Source organism: Microtus oregoni, unplaced genomic scaffold (genome assembly GCF_018167655.1).
Source record: "Microtus oregoni isolate MIOR12 unplaced genomic scaffold, Mior012 000041F_ref0000270, whole genome shotgun sequence".
Taxonomy (NCBI): Eukaryota; Metazoa; Chordata; class Mammalia; order Rodentia; family Cricetidae; genus Microtus; species Microtus oregoni.
This window is the reverse complement of record NW_024543208.1, coordinates 10,151,583-10,174,255: the sequence shown is the minus strand read 5'-3', so window position 1 is coordinate 10,174,255 and position 22,673 is coordinate 10,151,583. Positions and strand designations below refer to the sequence as shown.

The following is a 22,673-nucleotide window of genomic DNA, read 5'->3' as shown; positions in this document are numbered from 1 at the left end:
GGTCAATCTGTTCTGGGTATCTGTTTATGCATGTTCCTACATAGTTCAGGTCCTCAACCTTGCACAGTTTCCCACTGAACGATTTGTCAAAAGCATTCCTTACTTGGCTTTGTGTTACTGAACTCTCTGATTCCTGCCTTCCTGAATAGCTACAACTTTCTCTTTCTCTCTCTGTCTGTCTCTCTGTCTCTGTCTCTGTCTCTGTCTCTCTCGTGTGTGTGTGTATAAATGTCTGTGTGTTTGCACATGATGCACACAACTAAATGGATTTGGGTGTCCTCACCCAACTTTGTTTGTTTCTTCCTAGATAAGGTCTCTCAATATTCTGGAATTTGTCTAATACACTGCACTAGATTAAAAGGCCAAGTAAACCTAAGATTTCCTCTTGTGTTCACCTCTTCACAATTGAAATTACAAGCTTGTGAAATTGCATCATTCATTTTGCTTATATATAGCTTCTTGAGATTGAACTCAAGTCCTTGTACTTAAAAAGCAAGCTCTTCTCCCCCTGAGTATTCCACCCAGCTCACATTTTCCTTTACATTGTTGCTTCTTCTCCTACTCTTCTTTTTTCTTCTTCCTCATCATCATATCTAAACATCCATCCCAACCTATGTATGTTAAATTTTCTGTGACTCAATAATAATTGTACTCCTTTTTTATAGTTATATTTTCTCACAGTACAACCTTGTACAATTTCAAACTTTTTAGATTAATTGATACCTTAACTTCCTTCTCTGACATTCCAAATACCCACTGTCCATCTTCATTTGTTTATTTAATAAATAAGTCAACTTTGAGTTCAACTTTAATTCCTCAAAGCTCATTTAAAATTTCCCTCATACAGACTTGCTATGTTCTTAAAGTGGCAAAATCATTATAAGGAGTTATTCTGAACTTAGAAGTCACTTTTGATTCCTTTTGCTCTTTTGTAAGCTTTTTATAGTTCATTTCTAAATGGACTAGAAATATTGTCCAAAAATATTGTCAGCATATTTTTAAAAAATATGTCCGTAAATCCTCTAACTATTCACTACCTTCTTTGTAACTATCACAGGCACCATCTTTCCATATATTAATAGGTAAATTAGCCTCCAAATTACTATCCTTGTTCAAAATTTCATCTTGAATAATCTTTCCTATCCAATAGCCATCATGATCCATTTAAACATCAAACCAGATTAAGTTACTTTCCCTAAATTTGCAATGGTTTATCAGTTTATCCATGCCAAATTTAAACAGAAACCTTTTCTGTGGCCCACTTTCTACAAAAACGGTTTCCATGTGCTCTCTGAGTGTGATGAAGACATTCTTTGAATATTTGTTATTGCCTGTTTCCACTTTGTCCACACACGGAACATAAGCTCTAAAACAACACAGAAAGCAGTTCACTCGATGCTTTCTTCCCAGTTGTTGAAACTGTGTTTGACATATAGTGGATGCTCAATTAAAAGTGTTAAATAAATGTTTGAATTTCCGAATAGATAAAATTCAACACCATCCACAACTTTCAGATAAATATTTTGTCTGCCTCCATTTCCACATCATTGAGCAGCAGAGGCTGAGTGATTTTATCTTTATACTTCACCAGACGGTAACTACATTAAATTACATCACCATGTTGGCAAAACATGTGATGGGCTTCTTGAGACGAGAATCACAAAATAAGAAGTTATCATTACATCATTATTTCTATTACTGGTAGTTTAGTTTTTGCTGCTATGACTACTAATAGCCTCTGATTCTTCTATCATCTTTTCACTCATTTTCAATCTCTGATTCCAACCCTATTTGATTTTTTTATTCCAATCTCTTTGTACTCTGTTTCACTGACCACTTTACGTTGCATCACATAGTGTGAAAGGTCATTAAAGTGTCTATTTTATCTTTAGTCTTCCAAAGTCAATGACCCTGCAGTATCTCCCATCCCAGCCTTGTTCAAAGGAATGAAGAGACAGACAGAAGAACATAAAACTACATTATTTTGATAAGGAGCCATGAAGTCAGTGAGTCTAAGTAAAAATTCCAACTCAAAACCTTATTGAGCAAGATCAACGAAACTTAGTTTTTTTCACCACAAAATAAGGGTATTATTTTTACCTTCTTCGTGAGTACCATGTGAGGAATAAAAGCCCCAAGTAATAAAGTAAGTACAAATATTAATTCAAAATATCAAGAAATAAACATGATTTTTAACAAAAGTCCATTGGTATGGTCCCCAGATGACTAAATACATGATAACTTTAGTTAGCACCATCTCAGCTCCCCTCAGTCCATGTGATCTGACTGTGCTGGTCTGAACTCTGTTCTGTGTCTCCACTCTATTTACAGTTCCTCTTTGCAGAAGTGGCAAGATGGAGTGAAATATTAAATAAATGTTGAATAAATGCATAATGTATATATAGAAATGCATACATATAAATAATGTGTGCTTAACTCTATGGTTCAAAGCAAACACACCCAGGTAAAACTAGGTAGTCCAAGGAACCCCATTCATTCTATTTTAGTCATTTGCAGCACTTATTTTCTCTAAAGCTTCCACTCTCTCTTGCGTGTTTAAAACTATGTGATTTTTACAGTTTCGGACCAGTAGAGGAAGAGAATCATAGCACGCATACATTTTGTATCTGGTATCTTTTTCTTTCCGCGTTAGATCTGTGCGACACTGCACAAAACAGTAATACACTATTTCTCATTGCTGTATGGAGGCTTGTGATATGAATGTATTTATTTTCTTGTGGCTGGACATACATTTTAATGGTTTCTATTTTTTTCTTTTACTATTTTGAATGAATTTTCTGTTAACATTCATGACTTTTTGTGAACTTGGACACATTTCTCTTGGCACATCCCTAGGAGCTCAAATTTCTGGGTCACAGCCAAAGGACATATGCAATTTTTAGCACAAATCATCAAGAGTTTCCCAAAACTATTGCCATTAATTTACACTTCGCCCGGCAATGTGTGTAAGCACCCATGCATTCAGTTCTAATTTGATACCGTCAGTCTTTTTTATTTGTGACAGAGAGTGTTAGGCACTGGTATTAGATAATGATTTTTATATACATTTTCGTGGTAAGCAATCATCTTTTCATATGCTCATTGCCTAGAGATTCTTGTCTGTGAAGTACTTGCATCTGTGTTTTAGCCATTTCCTTTGTTTGCCAGGCTAATTACCTATTAGAATATGCTATTATACATACATTCTTTACACATTTTATATAATAACTTTTTTCATGCATGTGTTGCTAACATTTACACTTTATTAATAGTATACTTTATAAAAAGAGTTTAACATTAATATGTTCACATTTCAGTCTTTCTTTTTATATTGAGGTTTTCTAGAATTACAGCTTCTTCAAATGTCATGAGATAGTCTTCTGTCTTGTAAGAAAATCCTTTGATTCCCTTTAACATCTTTTTTAAGACTCCTTCCCTTGGGCAGAGGATAAGAACAACCTCCTTTTACCCCAAATCCCCATAATGTTATGTATCACTTTTACTCTTCTTATTACAATACATATTGCCTTGAATCACAGATGTTTATCTGTCCATATTCTTCATAGCATTCCAACATTCCATTGACTCATTATCTAAATGCTTCAGTGTCTTTTTATTGAACCTGGGTCATAATGCCTCCTAAATATCTCCGTAATTGGTCTGTTTCTCCATCTCATTTTCTGAACTCAATGGCCCCAATTGTCACGAATCTCATCTCCGTTTCTAGGCAATACAGAGAAACAATGACCTTCCACAATACAGCTCTCTTCATGCAATACTTCTTTAAAAAGTTTTCCAGAATGTGTCCTTCTCTTAAATGTATGTTCAGGTCATCGTATGAAACAGAAACTGCATAGACTTTTAAACACTGTGTTTTTGTCACCATTGAACTTTCTATTTTAATCTCATAAGACTTTAATTTCCTTGAATGCTCCTTTATGAAGACTCTTCTGTTGGTCTCTCCATCTATGCCCTCCCTGCCTTCCCACTTATCCTTCAGATCTCATACTGTGTATATTTCTCACAGGAATATGCCTCCACAAACTCACAATCTGATGGGCTATGATGGCACATGCCTTTAATACCAGCACTCAGGAGGAAGAAGTAGGCGGATCTCTGTGAATTTGAGGCCAGTCTTGCCTACATGAGCCAGTTCCAAGACAGGCACCAAAGCCACACAGAAACTCCGTCTTAAAAAAAACAAAAGAAAATCAAAACAAAACCAAAAAAACCCACTCATAATCTGATATCATGTAACATCTTCTCTGTTAAAATCTAGTACATTTATTGCTGGTGTTTTTAGGCATCTCTGTGAAAAATACATGTTTTCTTGAAGTAGAACCCTTGTTACTCTTGATCTCCATTTCTCATATTGCTTACATTACAACTGAAATGATTTGTAAATACTATGTATGTCTATATGTGCATACATATGTCTATATGTCTATACATAGATACATACATAAATAAACTGTGACATAATCTCTCAGGTCATACTACACAAACACATCGTATTTAATCATAGAACATATATAGACATATATAGAAGCTATAGGGATATATAGAATCAGATGTAAATACATTGACTTAGGCTCATCAGTGTTCAGATATATAGTTGAATTTTGAATTTGAGCCAAATTTCAGTAAAGATTTGATGATTCATCACTTTTATATAAGTCAACATCAGCCTTTAGAAAAGACTTAAAACCTTCTTCTTAAAATGACCCAACTCAACTGAATAATGCTTATATAATTTATACAAAATTTCTACCAAATATCTTCTTGTAATTCTTCACTACCAGAAAGCCACTTCATCAGCAAGTAGCACACTCTATGTTTGGGCAGGAATGTGCCTTGAGCATGCCATATGAGACTTAGTGTCTTGCTCAGTGGCATCACATGTATCTCATAGGTGTGAAATCCTGGTTCCGATTCTTTGGGACCATAAACAGAAGAAAGGTTCATTTTACAATGTGCTAAATCCAGGATACTACTATCTCCTTTGTACCGCATTAAGCCTGGTACATTCTGTTCACATTAATGAAGATAACTGTTTTCTGTAAGTCAGTGCTTCAAATATTTGCAGGCAAATCTTTTGTGCTTCAAGTAAACCTTCTTTCTTACTTTTTGAGGCATTTCTCCAGACACTCCAGTTTCTCAACACCATTTTTAATATGAAATACTTGCATATGGATCTAATCCTTCAGCTGAGCTCTGATCAATCTAGAGAAAGGGGCTGTCAATTTATTCCTGTAGGAAGAGCAGCTTTCTAGTAACGTTACCCATGGGATTCCCAGGTTTTAGATGGCAGGATCTTATACAGAATGGTGTTGAAAAGGAAGAAAGTTATTGGAAATAGAGTTCCATACATATTTTGAAAAAGAAAATGTGAGGGCATAGGTGAAAAATTATTAAACCTTAAGCTTTACTGGATTCACAGTTAATTAGACTCAGTGTCATGAAAACATCAAAATTGTCCTTGGTAGTAACATCTGATTTCCCTTATTAAGTTTATTATAATTGTAATTTATAGTTTTGTATACCCTCAGCTTGCACAGCAAGTGACAGCACACTCATTGGCATTCAACTGCCTGGATTTAATCTTAAGTATCATTCCAAAGATTTCCTATAGGTAACACCTGAACTAAGATGCTGAAAATTCTAGTACACCCAAGGCATATGGGCTATGCCTTGTTGCCATTTCCTTTTATGAACTCATCATACCTATTATTTTCTTTACTAAAGGGAATAGTAAATTCCCTTAGATTTTTTCCAAGTATATGAGATGTTATGTGTGTGTGTGTGTGTAAATTTGTTTAAACATTAAACCATCATATTGACACGAGTTTCTCCAAGTTATATTCATTAAGAAATCCCAGTGACACTATTAAGCCCTGCTTACACTATTTTTCAATTATTGTCTGCAAGAAGTATGTGAACCACAGAATTGTCAAGATACCAGAACACTGAAAAAGTACTATTAGGCTCTAATAAGCCTTATGCCTGCCTTCAACCCAAGTTCTTCCCACTGACACTCAAAATCATCTTTATCATATACTTTTTGGGAAGGTTATGATTTTGTCTCCACAAAGTTAAAGCATATGATATTTTCCTGACTGTAAAATTAATATGTGATCGTTAAAGGAAAGTTGAACTAGAAGCTTAAAATAGCATGTGATGTCACTCTCCAAAAGTACGCTCTTTGACATCTCAGTATTTCCTTACAGAAGTACTTTTCTTCTTCTTCTATATTGTTAAGATCAGTCATATTGAATAAGGAATCTTGCAGTTATTAATTAATGCCAAATCCTTTTTTTCTAGAAAATTCTTTATAAATAACATTTCACTACTGGCCTAATAATATGTTTTAGAGATGTGACATAGTTTGCTTTTACTTTACACATGGAAAATTGAGATGGTTAAATAGTTTTTAAAATATATATAAAGAAAAGGGAAGGGCTAATGATGTTGTTGTATTATAGTCTCAAAACATAAAAGAAATTATATATGCATGCATATATATATTGTTTATAATAACAACATCATCTGTACTGTTATACTTATATATTTTTCTACCTAAAAATCCCTTCCTCTCTCTCATACTGAAATAAATAAGGTAAATTTACTAATCTACATTTGAAATATGCTGAATGAACAGAAACTTTTACAAAAAATCAAATTATTTTCTCCCATAATTCAATCTAGTCTTCCCTGCCTAGTTCTGTTCCTACCTGCAATAGGCTCAAAGCAGTTCTATATTCATTAACCAATGAAAGCAACAGACAGACAGAAGGACCTCCCACATCAAATACCCATAACGGTTATGGTATTAAAGGTCATGTTCAAATACATCGTCCTACATACAGTCAGTAGTGAGCATTTTTGATTTTTAACGCTGCTAAAATGTGTATGTATGTGTTTACTTAACATTATGAGTCAATAAAGGAAGAAATTACAGAGAATAACACATTCTATAAAATATTCTTTTTCCTGAGATTTAAATGTCTGCAAAACACACTCTAAATCACATCAATAAGAAAGAAATACAGATGATAAGATATAAAACTTTAATATATAGTAGGTCTGGGACTTCAGGCATCTATAAATAATACTGTTCAGACATTTTTATCAAAATAATCAGATAGAGCTCACACTTCCATATTTTATATCTGAAAACTAATTAATAACCATGAGTTTTAAAGCTCTGTATATGTTAAAATTCTTATGTATCACAGCCGTCTGATTTCCATATTTCAAATTTTCATTGTTTTCTGCCCCTCCTTCCCTTTTCTCTTCTCCATGTGCCTCATCTTCCTCATCCTCTCTGAACTGTTACCATTCGCTCACCCCCAGCACCGCCCCTTTTGCAACACTTTCCTACCTTGAAGGTGCAGTTTGCTTTCCGTGCTTTGCAGAAGGACAGAACTCACAGAGTCCAGATTGTCATAGCTGTTGCAGCCCAAAGGCCCAGTGCGTGTCTCTGTGACCTAGAGTGGACATTAAGTGAGAAAAGTGTTAGCTAGGAGTACTGGCTTATAGCAGATCCTAACAAGTGATTCCACACCTGACATGTCTCCAGAATGTGTGCACTCGGCCTGGAACTGTGTGTGGCTCAGATTAAGCAGACTGGACAGCAAATATGATCAAACAAACACACAGATTGAGACCACCAGCTCTCACTTCACGAGGTCACACTAAGTGTTATATGAGCAAATACATTAGCGCACAATGATACAGTTCTAAAGCCCAGTTTCAGAATCAGAAAAACTATCATTAGTTCAAAGCTGGCCATTTATTTGCTGTGTGGCATAAGGAAGTCACTTATGGGACTCCTCTAAGTGTCAGCAAACTCAAGCTATCATTGTCTTCCAGGGACGCTGAAGGACACATGTGAAGACTCTAAGTGCTTGCCACAGGGAGTGTTCAAAATAGCCAATTGATGGGCTGGAGAGATGGCTCAGTGGTTAAGAGCATTGCCTGCTCTTCCAAAGGTCCTGAGTTCAATTCCCAGCATCCACATGGTGGCCTACAACCATCTGTAAAGAGGTCTGGCGCCCTCTTCTGGCCTTCAGGCATACAGACAGAATATTGTATACATAATAAATAAATAAATTTTTTAAAAAAAAAATAGCCAATTGATGACAAAATATCTCTATAAATTGCAATATGTACATAGGCACTATTGTCAGGCAAGAAAAGTACAATTGTCTCCATTTTTCCAAAGAAAGTTCAGCAGTAACAGCAATCAGCGACACTGCAGGGTTAAAATAAATCTGGATTCTATTGTGTATTTGTGACTTTGTCTTCCAAAGTTCTAGGTGGTAACAAAAAGGAATATCTATTTAATATATGCTTAAATTGAAGGGTTTATCCCTTTACTCACCATTCTTGGGAGCTGTGCTAGATAGAGTTTGTGCTCAACTCTAAATGCACAACCTCTCCTGAGGGGAAAGTCCACTTGTAGAAAAGCCAAACGTAACTTCTCTGTCATTTTCCACAAGGGTAACCCTACTCAGGTGTCTTTTCCTTCCTTGGTCTCCAGTTTCCCTCTGTGTAAAGTTAGCAATATTCTTACATAAAGAGGTAAAGATATTATATATTCAAACTGTTATTATCATTGTATTATGATAATGTACATATTATGTGGGTATGTGCACCTGTATACTTGTGCATACTTTTCAAGTGGGACCATACATCCCACAGAATGAATACAGTGGCCTGAGGGCAACTTCGGGGAGCTTGTTCTCTCCTTCCAGCTTTACATGTGGAGCAGGGATAAAACTCGAGTCACCAGGTCACCAGGTCACCAGGTCACCAGTAAGTACTTTTACTTGTTGAGCCTCCTTGCATGCCCAAAGGGTCATAATTTTTTAGGTACTTTGTATTTAGGATACAATCAATCAATTAATGATAATTGTACTTTTAGAAAAAAAAATGATTCCTTCCTTTTGTGCCAAATAACAGAGTACTTCTTATTGAGTAAGACTTAACATCACTAAGTTATTTTACTATAAATATCCTATATGGGTCCTAGGCTGACTTTCAAAAAATCTGACGGTGAGGCAAATTGTAGTTATCTCAGTCCTGAGACAGTGGTAAGAGATGGCAAAACCTTTCCAGGGCCAAATTGAGTGGAGAAGCCAGGGTTAGTGTAAAAATGGCTCTTTGAAAGGCTTCAGTGTAATTTTTCTAAGAAATCCCTCCTCAAGAGGCGGGTTACACATGCCAGGATGCTCAGAAAAAGATTATCTCCTGACAGCGCTTAAATATCTCAATTCTTCACTCCATCTAGGGCCAGAGAACAATTTGGTAATAATGAAAAACAGGCCTTTGCAGCTCCCCAGCTCCGATGGCTTCATAAAGATCTGTCTCCTGATGCCAAGCTCCTTAACAGCATAATCTCCCAAACATAGCTGTTTTTTTTTTCCGAATAAGCTGCTTGTTTGTCAGTCTGATTTATTTCTCACCTTACTACCTTCATCCCCAGTCATGCCCTCCTACCCTCCAAGGTTTATCTTCTAGTGATCAATATCTGATGCCAGTTGCCCGAGTCTAAATTGACCTTTCCCTCTGTCCCGTTTCCCTGGAGACGCCTTAGGGATTCTTAATAGGAGGCAAAAGCCACACTTTATTCAGAAGTTAGAGTGAAGATATAGAAGCAAATTACAGGCATAATCTAGTTTAAGAAAATTTAGGACAGGAAAAAATATCCTCTGACGAATTAATCCTTTATTTCAAGAATGTCCTCCCACACTTTCTTTATAGAGGTCATCTCTAAACTCACTGTACTGGAAATGAATCTTAAATTTCCTGTACACTAAGCCACTGACTTTAAATTCAATGCTTCTATAACCAACATGTCCGCTTGACTTTGAATCAGTTAAAATTGAATCAACTTACAAATGGACATTCTTGCTAGACATTGTCAAGTGTTCGATAATCACATGTGACTAAAGGCTACTTTGTGGTCAGCACAGACACAGATAGTTTCTGTATCTCACATCTCTGAATGTTCTATTGGGAGGAGTTGGTGCAAAACAGCATGGCTCAGTGAGCAGTGTGCCCAAGTGTTCAATTATGTAAATAAAGATTTATCAGGACACATTCACAATACCTGTATATGAATTATCCATGGCTGTTCTTATGTGATTGTGAAAGACCTGAGAAGTAGCAATCAAAAGCCCCCAGACCTGAAATATTTACTACCACCATTTTACAGAAAATGTTCCCTGATTCCCAGGTTAGAGAGTAGCATTTTAGTTCCTATTAGGATACTCTCACAAATATATCTGAGAAAAATGGTTAAAACTGTGGACCTCAGCTTTGTAATCTAGAAAATAGGTGATGAGAATGGATAAAAATCATAAACACTGTATAAACTGATCATTAGGGCTCACTAATCTTATTCTTGCTACCTCTATGATATTGAGGAAATTATTTACCCTTAAACTCAGTGTCTTCAATTGGAGTGGTGAGTGGATAGCCATTCCCTTTCTCTTTCTCTTTCTCTCACACACAAACACACATGTGCACACACACGTGCACACACATACACACATACAGACCCAAACACACACACACACAAAAAAACCCAATGACTTAACAGAGACTGATAGGGCTGTGAATAATTCTGCAACAGCCATGGCCAAAACGTATTAATAAGTCAGTACATAGGGTCACTCTAATTAAGACACTCATTTAGTCAGAGATCAGCTTGCAGTATCCATCAGAATGGTTGGTTGGGGGAAAATGAAATACATTTACTGATGTGAAACAAATAATTGTTTGTTACCTGCTCTCGGAATGTCTATATCATGGCTCTGTTGAATTGAGAATCAAAGTGAACCCTCAAGCCATACCTTGATCGCTCCAGTTGATATCTGGATCTCATGGAGCCTTCTCATGGTGCCATCACGGTCGACAAAATAGGATGATGCAAGCTGGTGCAAAGCTTCAACACTCTGAGTGGCATTCCCTGACTTCCGGTCAAGGCGACTTTTGTCCATGTACATGGTCAAAGCTTCCTCTCCTGAACAGGAAAGAGAAGAAGATCAGAAAGCTTGCTCTAGTTTCAGTTTGGGAGGAGATGTTCCAGAGTTTGAATAATGAAAATAAGCTTAATCTCCAACCAACGTGTCCAAATAACCTTCACCTATAAAATCAAGGACACAGTGCAAAAGATCAAAGGAGAGTCTGCTATAGATTCCATTAGAGCAATGGCCAATAAATAAGGTTCAGCCCAGCGTTCATTACCAAATAAACCTATTTATACATCCCAAGAGTGTTGTCTAATCTGATAAAGTCGGTTAATTCTATGAAAGTTCATAATAAATCTGGTATAGATATTCTTTCCTTGTTTCTTCTGTTTCCTCAATACAATTTAATTATTTTCTCTTCTATACTATTTCTAATAATTTATTTTCTATCCATATATTTTTCTCCCCCAACAAATCCTTTTTAGACAGACAAATGACAGATTATTGAAACATATAGATAAGCAGGCATGAGAAAAGAGAGTGGATAGCAAAACGCTTGGATTGATGTGGGAGGAGAGATGGAATGGACAGAGAACTCTCAGAAGACTGGTGAATGTGCATATGAGTTACGATGTGGATGACATGCAGCTTACAGAGATAAAAATATAATGGTATAAATTTATAAATTTCTTCCATGAGTTTTCCTAGAAATTAATGTAAAGATTCATAACACTAGCAAGCTACAATGGTATTGGATATACCTAACTAACTGTTTCAGTGGAAGTTGTGAAGGAATCTCTAATTGTGGCCAATAAGTAGACAGGGTTGCCACACTCTGCCTCCATTCTCCACTGAGATAACATGATTACATTTCTTAATTACTTTTATTACCCCCCCCAACTCACCAACAATTATGAAAAAGAGAAAAAATAAACAAACAGACCACTACCACAACAAAAATCCTTTGGGATTATAAGCAAGAATAAATTAGGTAATGTGAGAAAGGAATTGAGAACTGTCTTTAGTTCATTTTAGCACTTGAAAGTCAATTAGCATTGGGCTCTGACCTCAGTTCAATGGTAGATCATGTTCTAATAATGCATGGAGCAAGCCCTAAATTCAATCTTCAGTCACCCTACAGACAAAGTGACAGAAGGAAGATGAGGAGAGGTATGGAAGCTGGGAGTGAAGAGGGGAGGGAAGATAGGAGAGTAGGAAAAGAAGAAAAAAAAAAGACACAAAGGTAAGTCAGGTGCGGTGGGACACGCCTTCATCACAGCACTCAGGAGGAGGAAGAGGTAAGTGGATCTCTTAGTCTAAAGGAAGACTGAGCTCCAGGCCAGTCAGAGCCCTATGAGATCTTGTCTCAAAACAAATAAACAAACGAGCAAAACACTAGAAAAAATGAAAACCAAACAAAGAGATAAAGGTTGGAGAGAGGTTGGAGAAACAGTAGAAATGGAGGGGACAGTAAGGAGTACATATGATCATATTTCATTTGCATATATGTCCATAAAAAGGGAAAATTTGTAAAAAAATAAAATAAAAATACTTATTAAAAAGGTAAGTTAATTGATTAATAGTAGTTGTTATATACCCAGATGCTAGGATTAGCCTACCTTAACTGGAACTAGTGATTACCCTTAGACTTCAGATCCTTCATGTGCAAAATAGGGATACAAGCTATATCTATTTCATAGGGTTGACAGAAGGACTAAATCTATTAAGAGAAATGCTTAGATCTTGCATGGCATACAGCAAATATTGTGCTTTAATTAACCACAATTTATTATTAATTACAATGATTTGATAATTTTAGTTTACCTATGATATAGTATTTACCATTACATATAATCAATAAAATAAAACATTTAGAGAACAAAAGCTCACAGTACACTGTGAGACACAAACCTGGTATCTAGGACAATTGGAATGTTTTAAGAATACTGATGACTTTTTGAGTTGAAGAAAGAAAAGGCAATTTGCTTTCCGGAGGAGTTTGGGCTCTTCCTCTCCTAAATGTTTGGTTTTTGTTTTACCCAGCATTCTAGGCCAGCTCTAATGTCAGTTCTTCTTGCCAGTCCTATCTTGGCATACACAAATACAGCCCTTATAACCGCTTAGGAATTACCTCCAGTGTCACCCTATGGTTCAAAAAGAAGAGATCATTTGTCTTTAATGCACCCTAGGGTGTACATTCAGCTCAACCCCTGTGGCTGTGCTGGACATTTCCCTGTTTGAGAACCTTGACAGGTGTCACAAAGACAAACAGGCAAAACACTGAACTGTGCTAATGAATGATACTAAAAGATTTAGTGTAAAATTTTAACACTTCTTATTAGTATTTCTTTTGTTGATACCATGTTGACATGATACTCTTCTTTAATAAAATTAAGAAAAATGTATTACTAAATGGATTTCCATCTTTTTTTTTATTTTTCTTTCAAAAATTTAGTCTTGAGAAGTGTATCGGGTTTATTATAGCCCCTGAATAACTGGTTAGGATAGGTCTGGGATGTAGCTCAGTGGCTAAGTATTTGTTTAGCAAATACCATCTCTCTGAAAGAGGTTTTATAAAAAACATATAAAAGGAAAGCATTCAAACAGGCTAGGCTCCCACAAGGCTAGTTGTTCCCACAGGGCAGGGAACCCTGACTGCTCTTCAGACTGGAGAGGGAGGGGGAGAGGAATGGGGGGCAAGGGAGAGGAGTGGGGGAAGGGGGAGAGGAGTGGGGAAAGAGGGAGAGGAGTGGAAAGAGGGGGAGGGAAATGGGAGGCGGGGAGGAGGCGGGAATTTTTTTCAATAAAAATAAATAAATTAATTAAAAAAAAAGAAAAAAGAAAAGGAGCCATGGACTTCTAACAACCACAGACGGGTCGAGGAGCGACTACTGACCCTGCATTTGCCAGCCTCTAATGTTTTTTTTTTCTTTTGTAAACCAATCTTTCTTTTTTATTTTACAAACTAATCCCAGTTCCCTTTCCCTTCCCTACTCCCACTCTCCCCACTCTACCTTCCCCTGCATCCACTCCTCAGAGAGGGTGAGGCTTTCCATGAAGAGTCAATAAAATCTTTCACATCACTTGAGGCAGGACCAAGTTCATTCCTGATTTAACTAGGCTGAGTAAGTAATCTCTTCATAATGAATGGGCTCCAAAAATCCAATTCATGTACTAGGAATAAATACTAGTTCCACTCACACACTTTATACATATAGTTTGTTCACTTTGAGTCGATCAGAAGTTCGTAAAAGCATAAAAAATAAAATGCTTACACTCTAAACAAAAAAGGAAAGCATTAAAAGAGAGAAGAGGAAGGAAAGGAAGAGGAACTATCAAGAATTGGTGAAAAGGAGAAGTAAAAAAATAAGAAAAAATGGGTGATTTACTTTGTTAGTAGTGCTTAAAGACACAGAGCTAGACTAGCCAGACCTGAACTAATTAATACTCTGAGAGAATTTGAAATGGCTTATAGCGCTCATTCTATACTTAATAATCGGTAACAATCGAGAAATGGTTCCAGCGAACAGCAGCTTAAGGTCATTCCATTTTCCAGATGAATCACTAAGGCAAAATGTCATATAGACAGAAATGCAAACCAGTATGTAACAACTCAGTAGATAACATGGGCCACAAGTCCTGAGAACCTGGCCTCTTCCGTTGTGTATACACTCCTCAAGTAAGCAAGCCTGACGTTACCTTAATATTGACGTTGCTGACCTAAAAAATGAACCCCTTTGCCTCACTGTCAAGAACTCTGCTGTGACAAACATTTTCTCACTGTTGACTATTCTGCTCTGTCAAATGAACCCATGTTTCTTTACTCTACTTTTCTATCCTGCATGATATTCACCCATTCCTCTTGTTCTTATCCTATCTACTTTTGGAATCTGTCTCTCTTTCTCCCATTCCTTACCCTACCTGGCTTGAGAATACTTTCCATTTATGCGCACAATTATCTTTATTTCTGCAACACAGTACCTATCTCATTCTTTAGGGACTTCTGAAGTAACAGCTTATTCTCTCCACTAGAGCAGAAATAATGTGAGATTGGAGCTCCCAGCTCAACATGCTTATTTATTGACCTATCTTGCTCAGCAACCAGACCGAAATCTCCCAGAAGAAGGGGATACTAGAATATAAGCCTAGACTTGACTGAATTTCAAGCAAGATACATAACTTTGCATTTCCTTATGAATCCCCAGTCCCTGTAGGACAGTATGGGATACTACTATTCTCTTTAAGCTTGGAAAGTTCTAGTTTAGAGATGGCTTTACATCCAATCACACTTTGAGATTCAGGGACAGTAGGCGGTGGGTAGAGGAAATGTGAATCACCCAATTCATCTTTCTAATGTTCCCAATACTTCTCCTAAGGTACAAGAGAAAACAGATGTTCAGTTATCATTTGACAGGTAAATGGATGGACAGAGGATGAATGTGTGGACAGATGATTGGATAAATGGATACATCAATAGGTGGGCAGAGACGTGTATGGTAAGTGAATTCTAGGAGTTAAGGCCATGAGTCAGTGGAAATAAATATTCCACATGTCAGCTCAGACTCTCCTAAGAGAGCCTACGAAACAGAAGGTGAACCAAGCCGGTTCCCTCTGGACTTAGAGCTGGCAGCAGCAAACCTTAGATCAAGAGGGGTTAATGGACTTCTTGCTGCATTATTAAGACTTAATTTCATGTATATTAAGAGAATGTGCTGTTTGGAGCTGCATTCCCACTTGGGCATTTCTGCAAATTGCCTCTTCACACAGGCCTTTTCTCGGTCTTCTAGTCCTCCAGTATCGTTGCTTCGCTCTCTGCAGCATCTGTCCTCAGAGGGACAAAGCAAGACTCAGACACACAGAGGATAGAAAAAGCCGGGAGCTTGTACTTCTGCCTTTTCATCAATAGAAGAGACAGTCTGTGATATAGACAGAGGAGAATGTACACAAGGATGTTATATCATCCCTCATCCTTTCTTTAGGTACTATGTGGTTTTATTATCAGTCTTCTTCTCAGCCAAATGAAAGTTTTTGGGTGTGTAGTGTGGGGAGTACCAAGTACACTCAGAAAGAAAACACAAAAGTCAAAGCAGACTAAGCCCTCATGGATAAAAGATGGGGATGCAGTAATACATGTCCATACATGTAAAAGTTCAAATACAAGCCTATATGCATCTATCATACCTGTATGCATACGAGACTGTGTATTATTAGTTGCACCCAAAGGTAGTCACTTTGAGTCAAGCCTTGGGAGACATCCATGTGTACCTTTTAAACAGGTGGGTAGATATTCCAAGCATGCATGTAAACTTAATCCGGCACATCCCACAGATAACCAGTCTACTTTGAACGAAAACATGATTTTCAGAGGGACTAAGGAAAACTACAATAACCTAATTTGAAACACAGAATTTGTCTCTAAACTACGCTCCATCCGATTATTCACATCAAGTGTTTTTGTGAATTTAACAGTTTCCATTAAAATTGAAAGAACAGTGGAAATGCCTTAGTTGTTGGACCTTCCCCCAGCTCTAATGTGTGCCTCCCACTCCCTGTCCTTCCTATTTCCCTAAAGTGCTGAGCAAATGCTCTTCTTGTCCTGTACATGACAGTTCAAAGCTCATCTTTTGTTATTTAATTATGCCTTTAGGAACTTACTTGACACCTCAAAAGGTTTATCAAAGCATTTATTCTCTGTGAATACAGTGTTCCTAGGGAGAAAAAAACTATAATAAATAATATTTTTTCACTTCCCTCAGTAGAGATTGGGAAACTGACACCCTGGCAGGAAAGTGAGTTTCTAGCGACTGACAGGGTGTAGTTTCCATCACAGATTCCCGAGTTCGTTAGCTCCATTAAATAATAGCAGTGATGATACTGCAGAAATAGCAATAATTTGTTAGGTGCCAGGAGGATAAACATTTTCTCCTCTTCAGTCTTGGGCCACTGTTTGATGAGACTTTTAATACATACATTTGTTTTCGATCGTGACAGTATGTGTTAGGGCAGAACTGTTATTAGGGCTCAGTATGAAGAGGAAACTGAGGCACAGGGAACTGACAAATTGCAGAAGTGGCACTAAGCTGATAAAATATTATGCTGCAGAACAACAAATTAGGCCATCTCATTCTGAATCTTGTTCTTTTCTTAACAACTCTCTCCTAACCTCATCCCCCCAGTGCAGTAGGAGGCCCTTAAGGAACACTTTTCTAAACATGAATGAATGAATGAATGAGTGAAATGATGACATGGGGGAGGATCTTACACAGTTTCTAAGTCATAGTATTTGACCAACAGTGAATCTCTTTCTCCTCCTTGCTCAGTGGCTTCACAGTGAGGCCTGAGAGAACACTAAGGGATTGCTGTCCAACACTGGATTTCAATCCAATGATTTGCATATTTTAAAGCATTGTGTTGTAAAAACAGAAGAGCAACAAAGCTCTGTGAATAATTTACCACCTTGCCTCGCAGAAATTAAGAATATATTTCATAGAGGGAAAAACGTCTTTTGTTACTTGGGGTTTCCAGGGACTGAGACAAAAGCACAACTTTTAATAGAAAAATCAAATTGGCTGTACCAACCTTTCTCCCAAGTGAAGTAGAGCTGGGAGTCACTCAAAGGAAAGTGTAAAGTTGAGTATCACACTCTACAGAAATCACCTCATTTTCACCTTACAATCAAGTATAATTTATAATAATGATTTCACATGGAAAGTCCTACTTAATTTAATATCTAATTAACAAGAGACATAAACAATTGTTGATCAGTTGGTTGTTGGAGTGGATAGGTAGTTTGATGGGTGACTAAGTTGGTTAAAGTGATACTTGATACTCAATTTTAAAAAAATATTCCAGCTTTCTACCTTAACCTTTAGATTTAGCTGTGTTACTAATTAGCTCTAACTCCTCCAGGGCCTGATTTTATTTTTTAAAATAGAAGTAGGTATTAGGATTTAAATTGTAGTTTTGAGAAATACAGACATTATAAAAAGCCTAAACTGAAGCTATCCTCATTAATTAGTGGCTAAAATAATTCTAACTGTGAATGATTTTTTTCCAGACAAAATCATCACCCATATCCCCCAGGTTATCAAATTACTGATTTTCCATTCATCAAACTGTATACAAAGTGTCTTTGGACATGCCTTGGCAAGCGAAGTGCTTGCTGTGCAAGAATGGGGATCTGAGTTTGGATTCCCAGAACCTATGTAAATAGGTAGGCGTGAGAGCATATGTCAATAATCTAAGGAAACAGAAAGCAGCTCAAGCCTATGTTGACTTCCTGAGTCCATGCATACACATACACACACATGTATGTCCACCTGCACACACGCTGTACTGTGAACGTGTACATGCTCACAAATTAATAGTGCAGAATTAGCCTAGAAAGCACTGCCACCTGTATCAAGCCACTATCCACTGAATTAATGTGCCACTGCTCCCATGAGGCTAACCCTGAATATCCCAAAGGAAAAGACCCCTGTTGCAATCATACTTTGCTTTGTCCAACAACACATTAAATTCTTTTTCCTGACAAGGTCCATAACTAAGTGCATTTCAGCAGCTCTACACAGGTGTTGGTGCACAGAGAGATTTTCAAAAAGTACTGTGAACTTAGCTACTGGAGGAAAAAAAAAGAAAAAGAAACCACCTTTGTGCTTGAGGGATATGAAATGATGCATTCAGGCAAGACACATAACCTAAATGCCCCAGTTTATACCAGTTCCCATAGTTCCCATTGCCTTTCCATTGGTTTCATTCTACTCCCTTTCCTCATTCTCTCACAGATGGATTGCCCTAGAAGAGAATATGGGTAAGGCTGAGTAGAGCAAAGCAATTGGCCTACTTTTCTGTTAACCTGTTCCAAGCCCACAAAAGATGCATATGATAGTCCAGTTATACAATGCTAACCTCAAATATCACCCCTTAATATTGACTCAAACAAAAGAAATTCCCTAGAAATGTCTGACATTTAATTTTCCTGAGATTTGAACCCATTCCAGAAGAATGATGACAATGAATCACATGAAGCATCCCTAATAAATTGTATTTCCACAATAGTTAATACTTGCAAATTATACTTTATGTAGATGTAGATTATCTCTTCAGACATGATCACAGCAGCCAAGGCAACTGGCATCTCTTGAAGTGCACGGTTTTGGGTGATATAGAATGGAATAGAGTCTAATATGTCTTGACTCTCACAGCATCCCATCCTCCTGTCAACCTGGACACAAAATGATAGAATCCTGGCCCAGTATCTGCTGACCTACCTCCCAATGTAGCAGAGATGAGCAGGTGGGTGCCGTATTTTTTGATGATGGTATCAATGAACTGCTGAGTGGTTGGTCTTCTGCCAAGCAGACGGATGCTCCTTTGGAACTCCGGCATGAGGGGCACTGGATGGCGGACCAGGTCTCTCCTCTCTATGGCTGTATTCCTCACCTTCCAACGGGCAAACTCCCTAGGCAAGAAAAATGAGCAACATACTTCAGCTTTCATTTGTAGCATAAGTCAAAGACCACTCATCCATCCCATGCAGGTATCTCTTGTAGATGAAAGAGTGTCTACTGTTACACTTTATATGTAGTTTGTGCTGTGGGAGCTCCTTCAGCTCCTTCAGCCTTTTTTTCCATTGTATCTCACCATGTACCCAAGTTAGGATGGAATTCACACTATAGTCCTGGCAGATGCTGAACTCATGATCTTCCTAGCTTCACCTCTCGATTGACAACTGTGTCCTCAGCTCTATAGTTGCTTTTTATATTTGTTATGTGACACTTTGCTTTAGAAAATGCAACTATAATCCTCACGTGTTGATTGAGAAGCACTGTGATCATTAAGATACTTAATCGAGCCACAGACAGGCCCTGAAGTTTCTTCGTAAAATAAAATAAAAAAAAAAAACAAATGGAAAGACTGAGTTAAATGAAACAATAATAACGATCCACATGTAATAAAATGGTTGAGATGAGCATTTCCATGAATATTGTCAGCAAGAGTGGCAATCGCATTCTTTTAATTATCACACTTCTGTAAGAGCAGATTACTATCCATCTCTGATTCCTTCTGGATGAATTAGATCTCCAATCCCACCTACTTATTTGCCAGTCACTCTCAGTAGATGGCTAATGCATTAAACAAATAGAAATTTCTTAGTTAATCCCAGACTCACACAGTAATCATAAGGCAGGATTTAAAATAAACCTTGAAGGAGGAAAGAAGAAGCAAGTGGATGAAAATATGTAAGGGCAACAGGAAGAAAGGTAGCGAGGGAGGCTGGTACAGAAACAAAGGACAAAATCTAAGCACAAAACTACCAGACAGCCAAGCCATTTCACAAAGTAAGTGTTAGGCTCAGAATTCATGGTAATGCTATGCTTTAATGGGAGTTCACAGAAGTCATACTATTTGAAAGGAACCAAGCAATTATATGAATACCATATGGAGAAAATATTAATCTCCCCCTTCACTGAATGAAGAATTGACCAACACAGAGAAGTACTGAACACAGGATGCAAGGATTGTTTAATCTACTGCAAATTCTGTGCTACAACAACGGACAAAACATTTGATTTCTCTGTACAGCATTCTTCATCTATAAAATTCAACAAACACTATTTCCTATTGCTGGTATCAGGAGTCTATGAAAGATGGTGTAAAAATGTCTAATGAAATTACAGGACATTAATGTAAAATATTGTTTTATTACTTTTTTTCCAGTGATGGTGTACCAGAATTGTTTTTATTACTTTATCTCCACAAAAATACCCCTGTATGTACTTGTAAATCATTAAAGGCACATTCATAGTGAATTTGAAAGATGCAAACTAGGACAAAACACAGAGGCTTAATAAGATTTGGTCTAGGTCATTTTTGAGCTAATAGCACTTACCATTTTTACCAATGATGCAGGTTGCCTGAAATGACCATCTATCTAGCCTACCTTAGTTACAGACAGAGATAAATACAATAGCCAAGGGGCTATTAGGTCAGGCAAGATAAATAATAGAAAACAACATGTCATGAAAAGTTCTCTCTCTCTCTCTCTCTCTCTCTCTCTCTCTCTCTCATACACACACACACACACACACACACACACTCACACACAAGAGATAGATGAAGACAGAGTAAGAGAAAGCAGAACAATATGAGAAACAGGCTGGAATAAGATTTGATAATTCACTGGTAGTATCTGTCTTGGCTTATAGAAACTTGTATTTGGAAAAAAGGTTTTGAAAACAAAATACATCTATGAGCCTGAACACTTATGATTCATATGTACATAAATGATTGCTGTCTAGGATTCTGAATAGAGTTCAAATTCCAAAACAACATGAGGCATTATAGACAGGTATGCAAGTCAATCAACTGTAATCAACAAACCACTAAAGAATACTTATGATCACACTACAGTGCCTGTCCTAAAAAAGCTACAGATCATCAGAGAAAGTACAGCAGTTGTAGACTGTTGTAAGTTAATTTGTACAGGACAAACTATCAAGAATTTGAGTATTCCATTTCTTTGGGGAACAGATCTGAGAGGAAGGTATGTAACTACTCTATTTTAAAGTTTACATGTAGTGTTTATTAATATAAATGCAGTCCAAAACATTATCCACGTGGAGAAAAGGACAGGAACAAAGGCAGTGATCAATATATTTAGAATATAGTATAGAAGCACCAGAGTAGAAGGATAGTAGGATGGAGGGATAACGTGTGTAAATGATACAGCAGGAAGACTGTCCATGTCTAGGGAAGAGTGTGGAAAGCCACTAACAAAGTAAGGAAATAAGTTACATTTTTATTCCAGTGAGTCCTGGACTCAGCAATATCGCTTATGCTAAGAAATATTCAAATGATACAATATTGCTTCATGATTAGAGGATAATGTCCCAGAATATCTTTTTCACTCTTTGTCATTTACTCACTACCACAATGTAAGAAGTTTATGGAGGGAGATAGCAAGAACTCCAACGCAAGAGAAGGTTCCATTTAACAGTTTCTCACAGCCTTAGATCTTGAAAGGAAAAGAGTCTTAATAGTAGTCATCTGCATGAACTGGAAAACTGATCTTCACCAGCACAGTTAGAGGATGTCTGAAGCTGTATGAGATACCCACCCAGCTTGCTAACCAACAGTAAGATGAATTTGAAGTTTGAGTCACTAAATTGAAAATAAACCTACTAAAGCTTTGATGATCAATATGAAGTGAGGTGAGCCACAATCTATATCTGACAAGAGAGTCTTTCTTTAGTAGCCTATTCTTTAAACTTATATATTTATATACTTGTATATAAACATGTATTTCAGAAACCAATCATATGTTGTTCCACATGTGCATCTTTATTTAGAACTTACCTTTGTGAATAGCATTTTCATGTAAACTTTTTTTATGCCTAAAAATGAATATTTATCTAAATATAAGATTCTAAGCTAACTTCCTTCACTCAGTTAGTTTGTTAAAGCAAGCTGGTAATGTAACTAAACTGACCCCTTAATCATGCTTTTAATGTAAATATGAAGAGAATATAAAGAGGGAGAACCAAGGTAGACATAGAAGACTAAGTGTGGAGGTTCAAAAATGTGAGCTTATTCCACCTTGTCTAAAAGTCAGAGAATTTAACTTATTCCAAGTTGTTGACAACCATGGCTATGTACCCTAATGTAGGGTGTGGTTACTTGGTGGTTTGGATATTA

General features: G+C 37.0%; 1 protein-coding gene across 1 annotated transcript in view; it reads right to left on the bottom strand.

Annotated features, from left to right (window-relative positions):
- Brinp1 (BMP/retinoic acid inducible neural specific 1) overlaps nucleotides 1–22,673 on the bottom strand; it is a 179,538-nt gene that overhangs the window by 53,654 nt on the left and 103,211 nt on the right. Inside the window, exons 3-5 of the mRNA XM_041632489.1 lie at nucleotides 19,247–19,437; nucleotides 10,860–11,029; nucleotides 7,382–7,487 (exon numbers count right to left, since the gene is read on the bottom strand). Coding sequence (XP_041488423.1) covers nucleotides 7,382–7,487; nucleotides 10,860–11,029; nucleotides 19,247–19,437 — 467 coding nt within the window. The remainder of the gene's footprint in view (nucleotides 1–7,381; nucleotides 7,488–10,859; nucleotides 11,030–19,246; nucleotides 19,438–22,673) is intronic.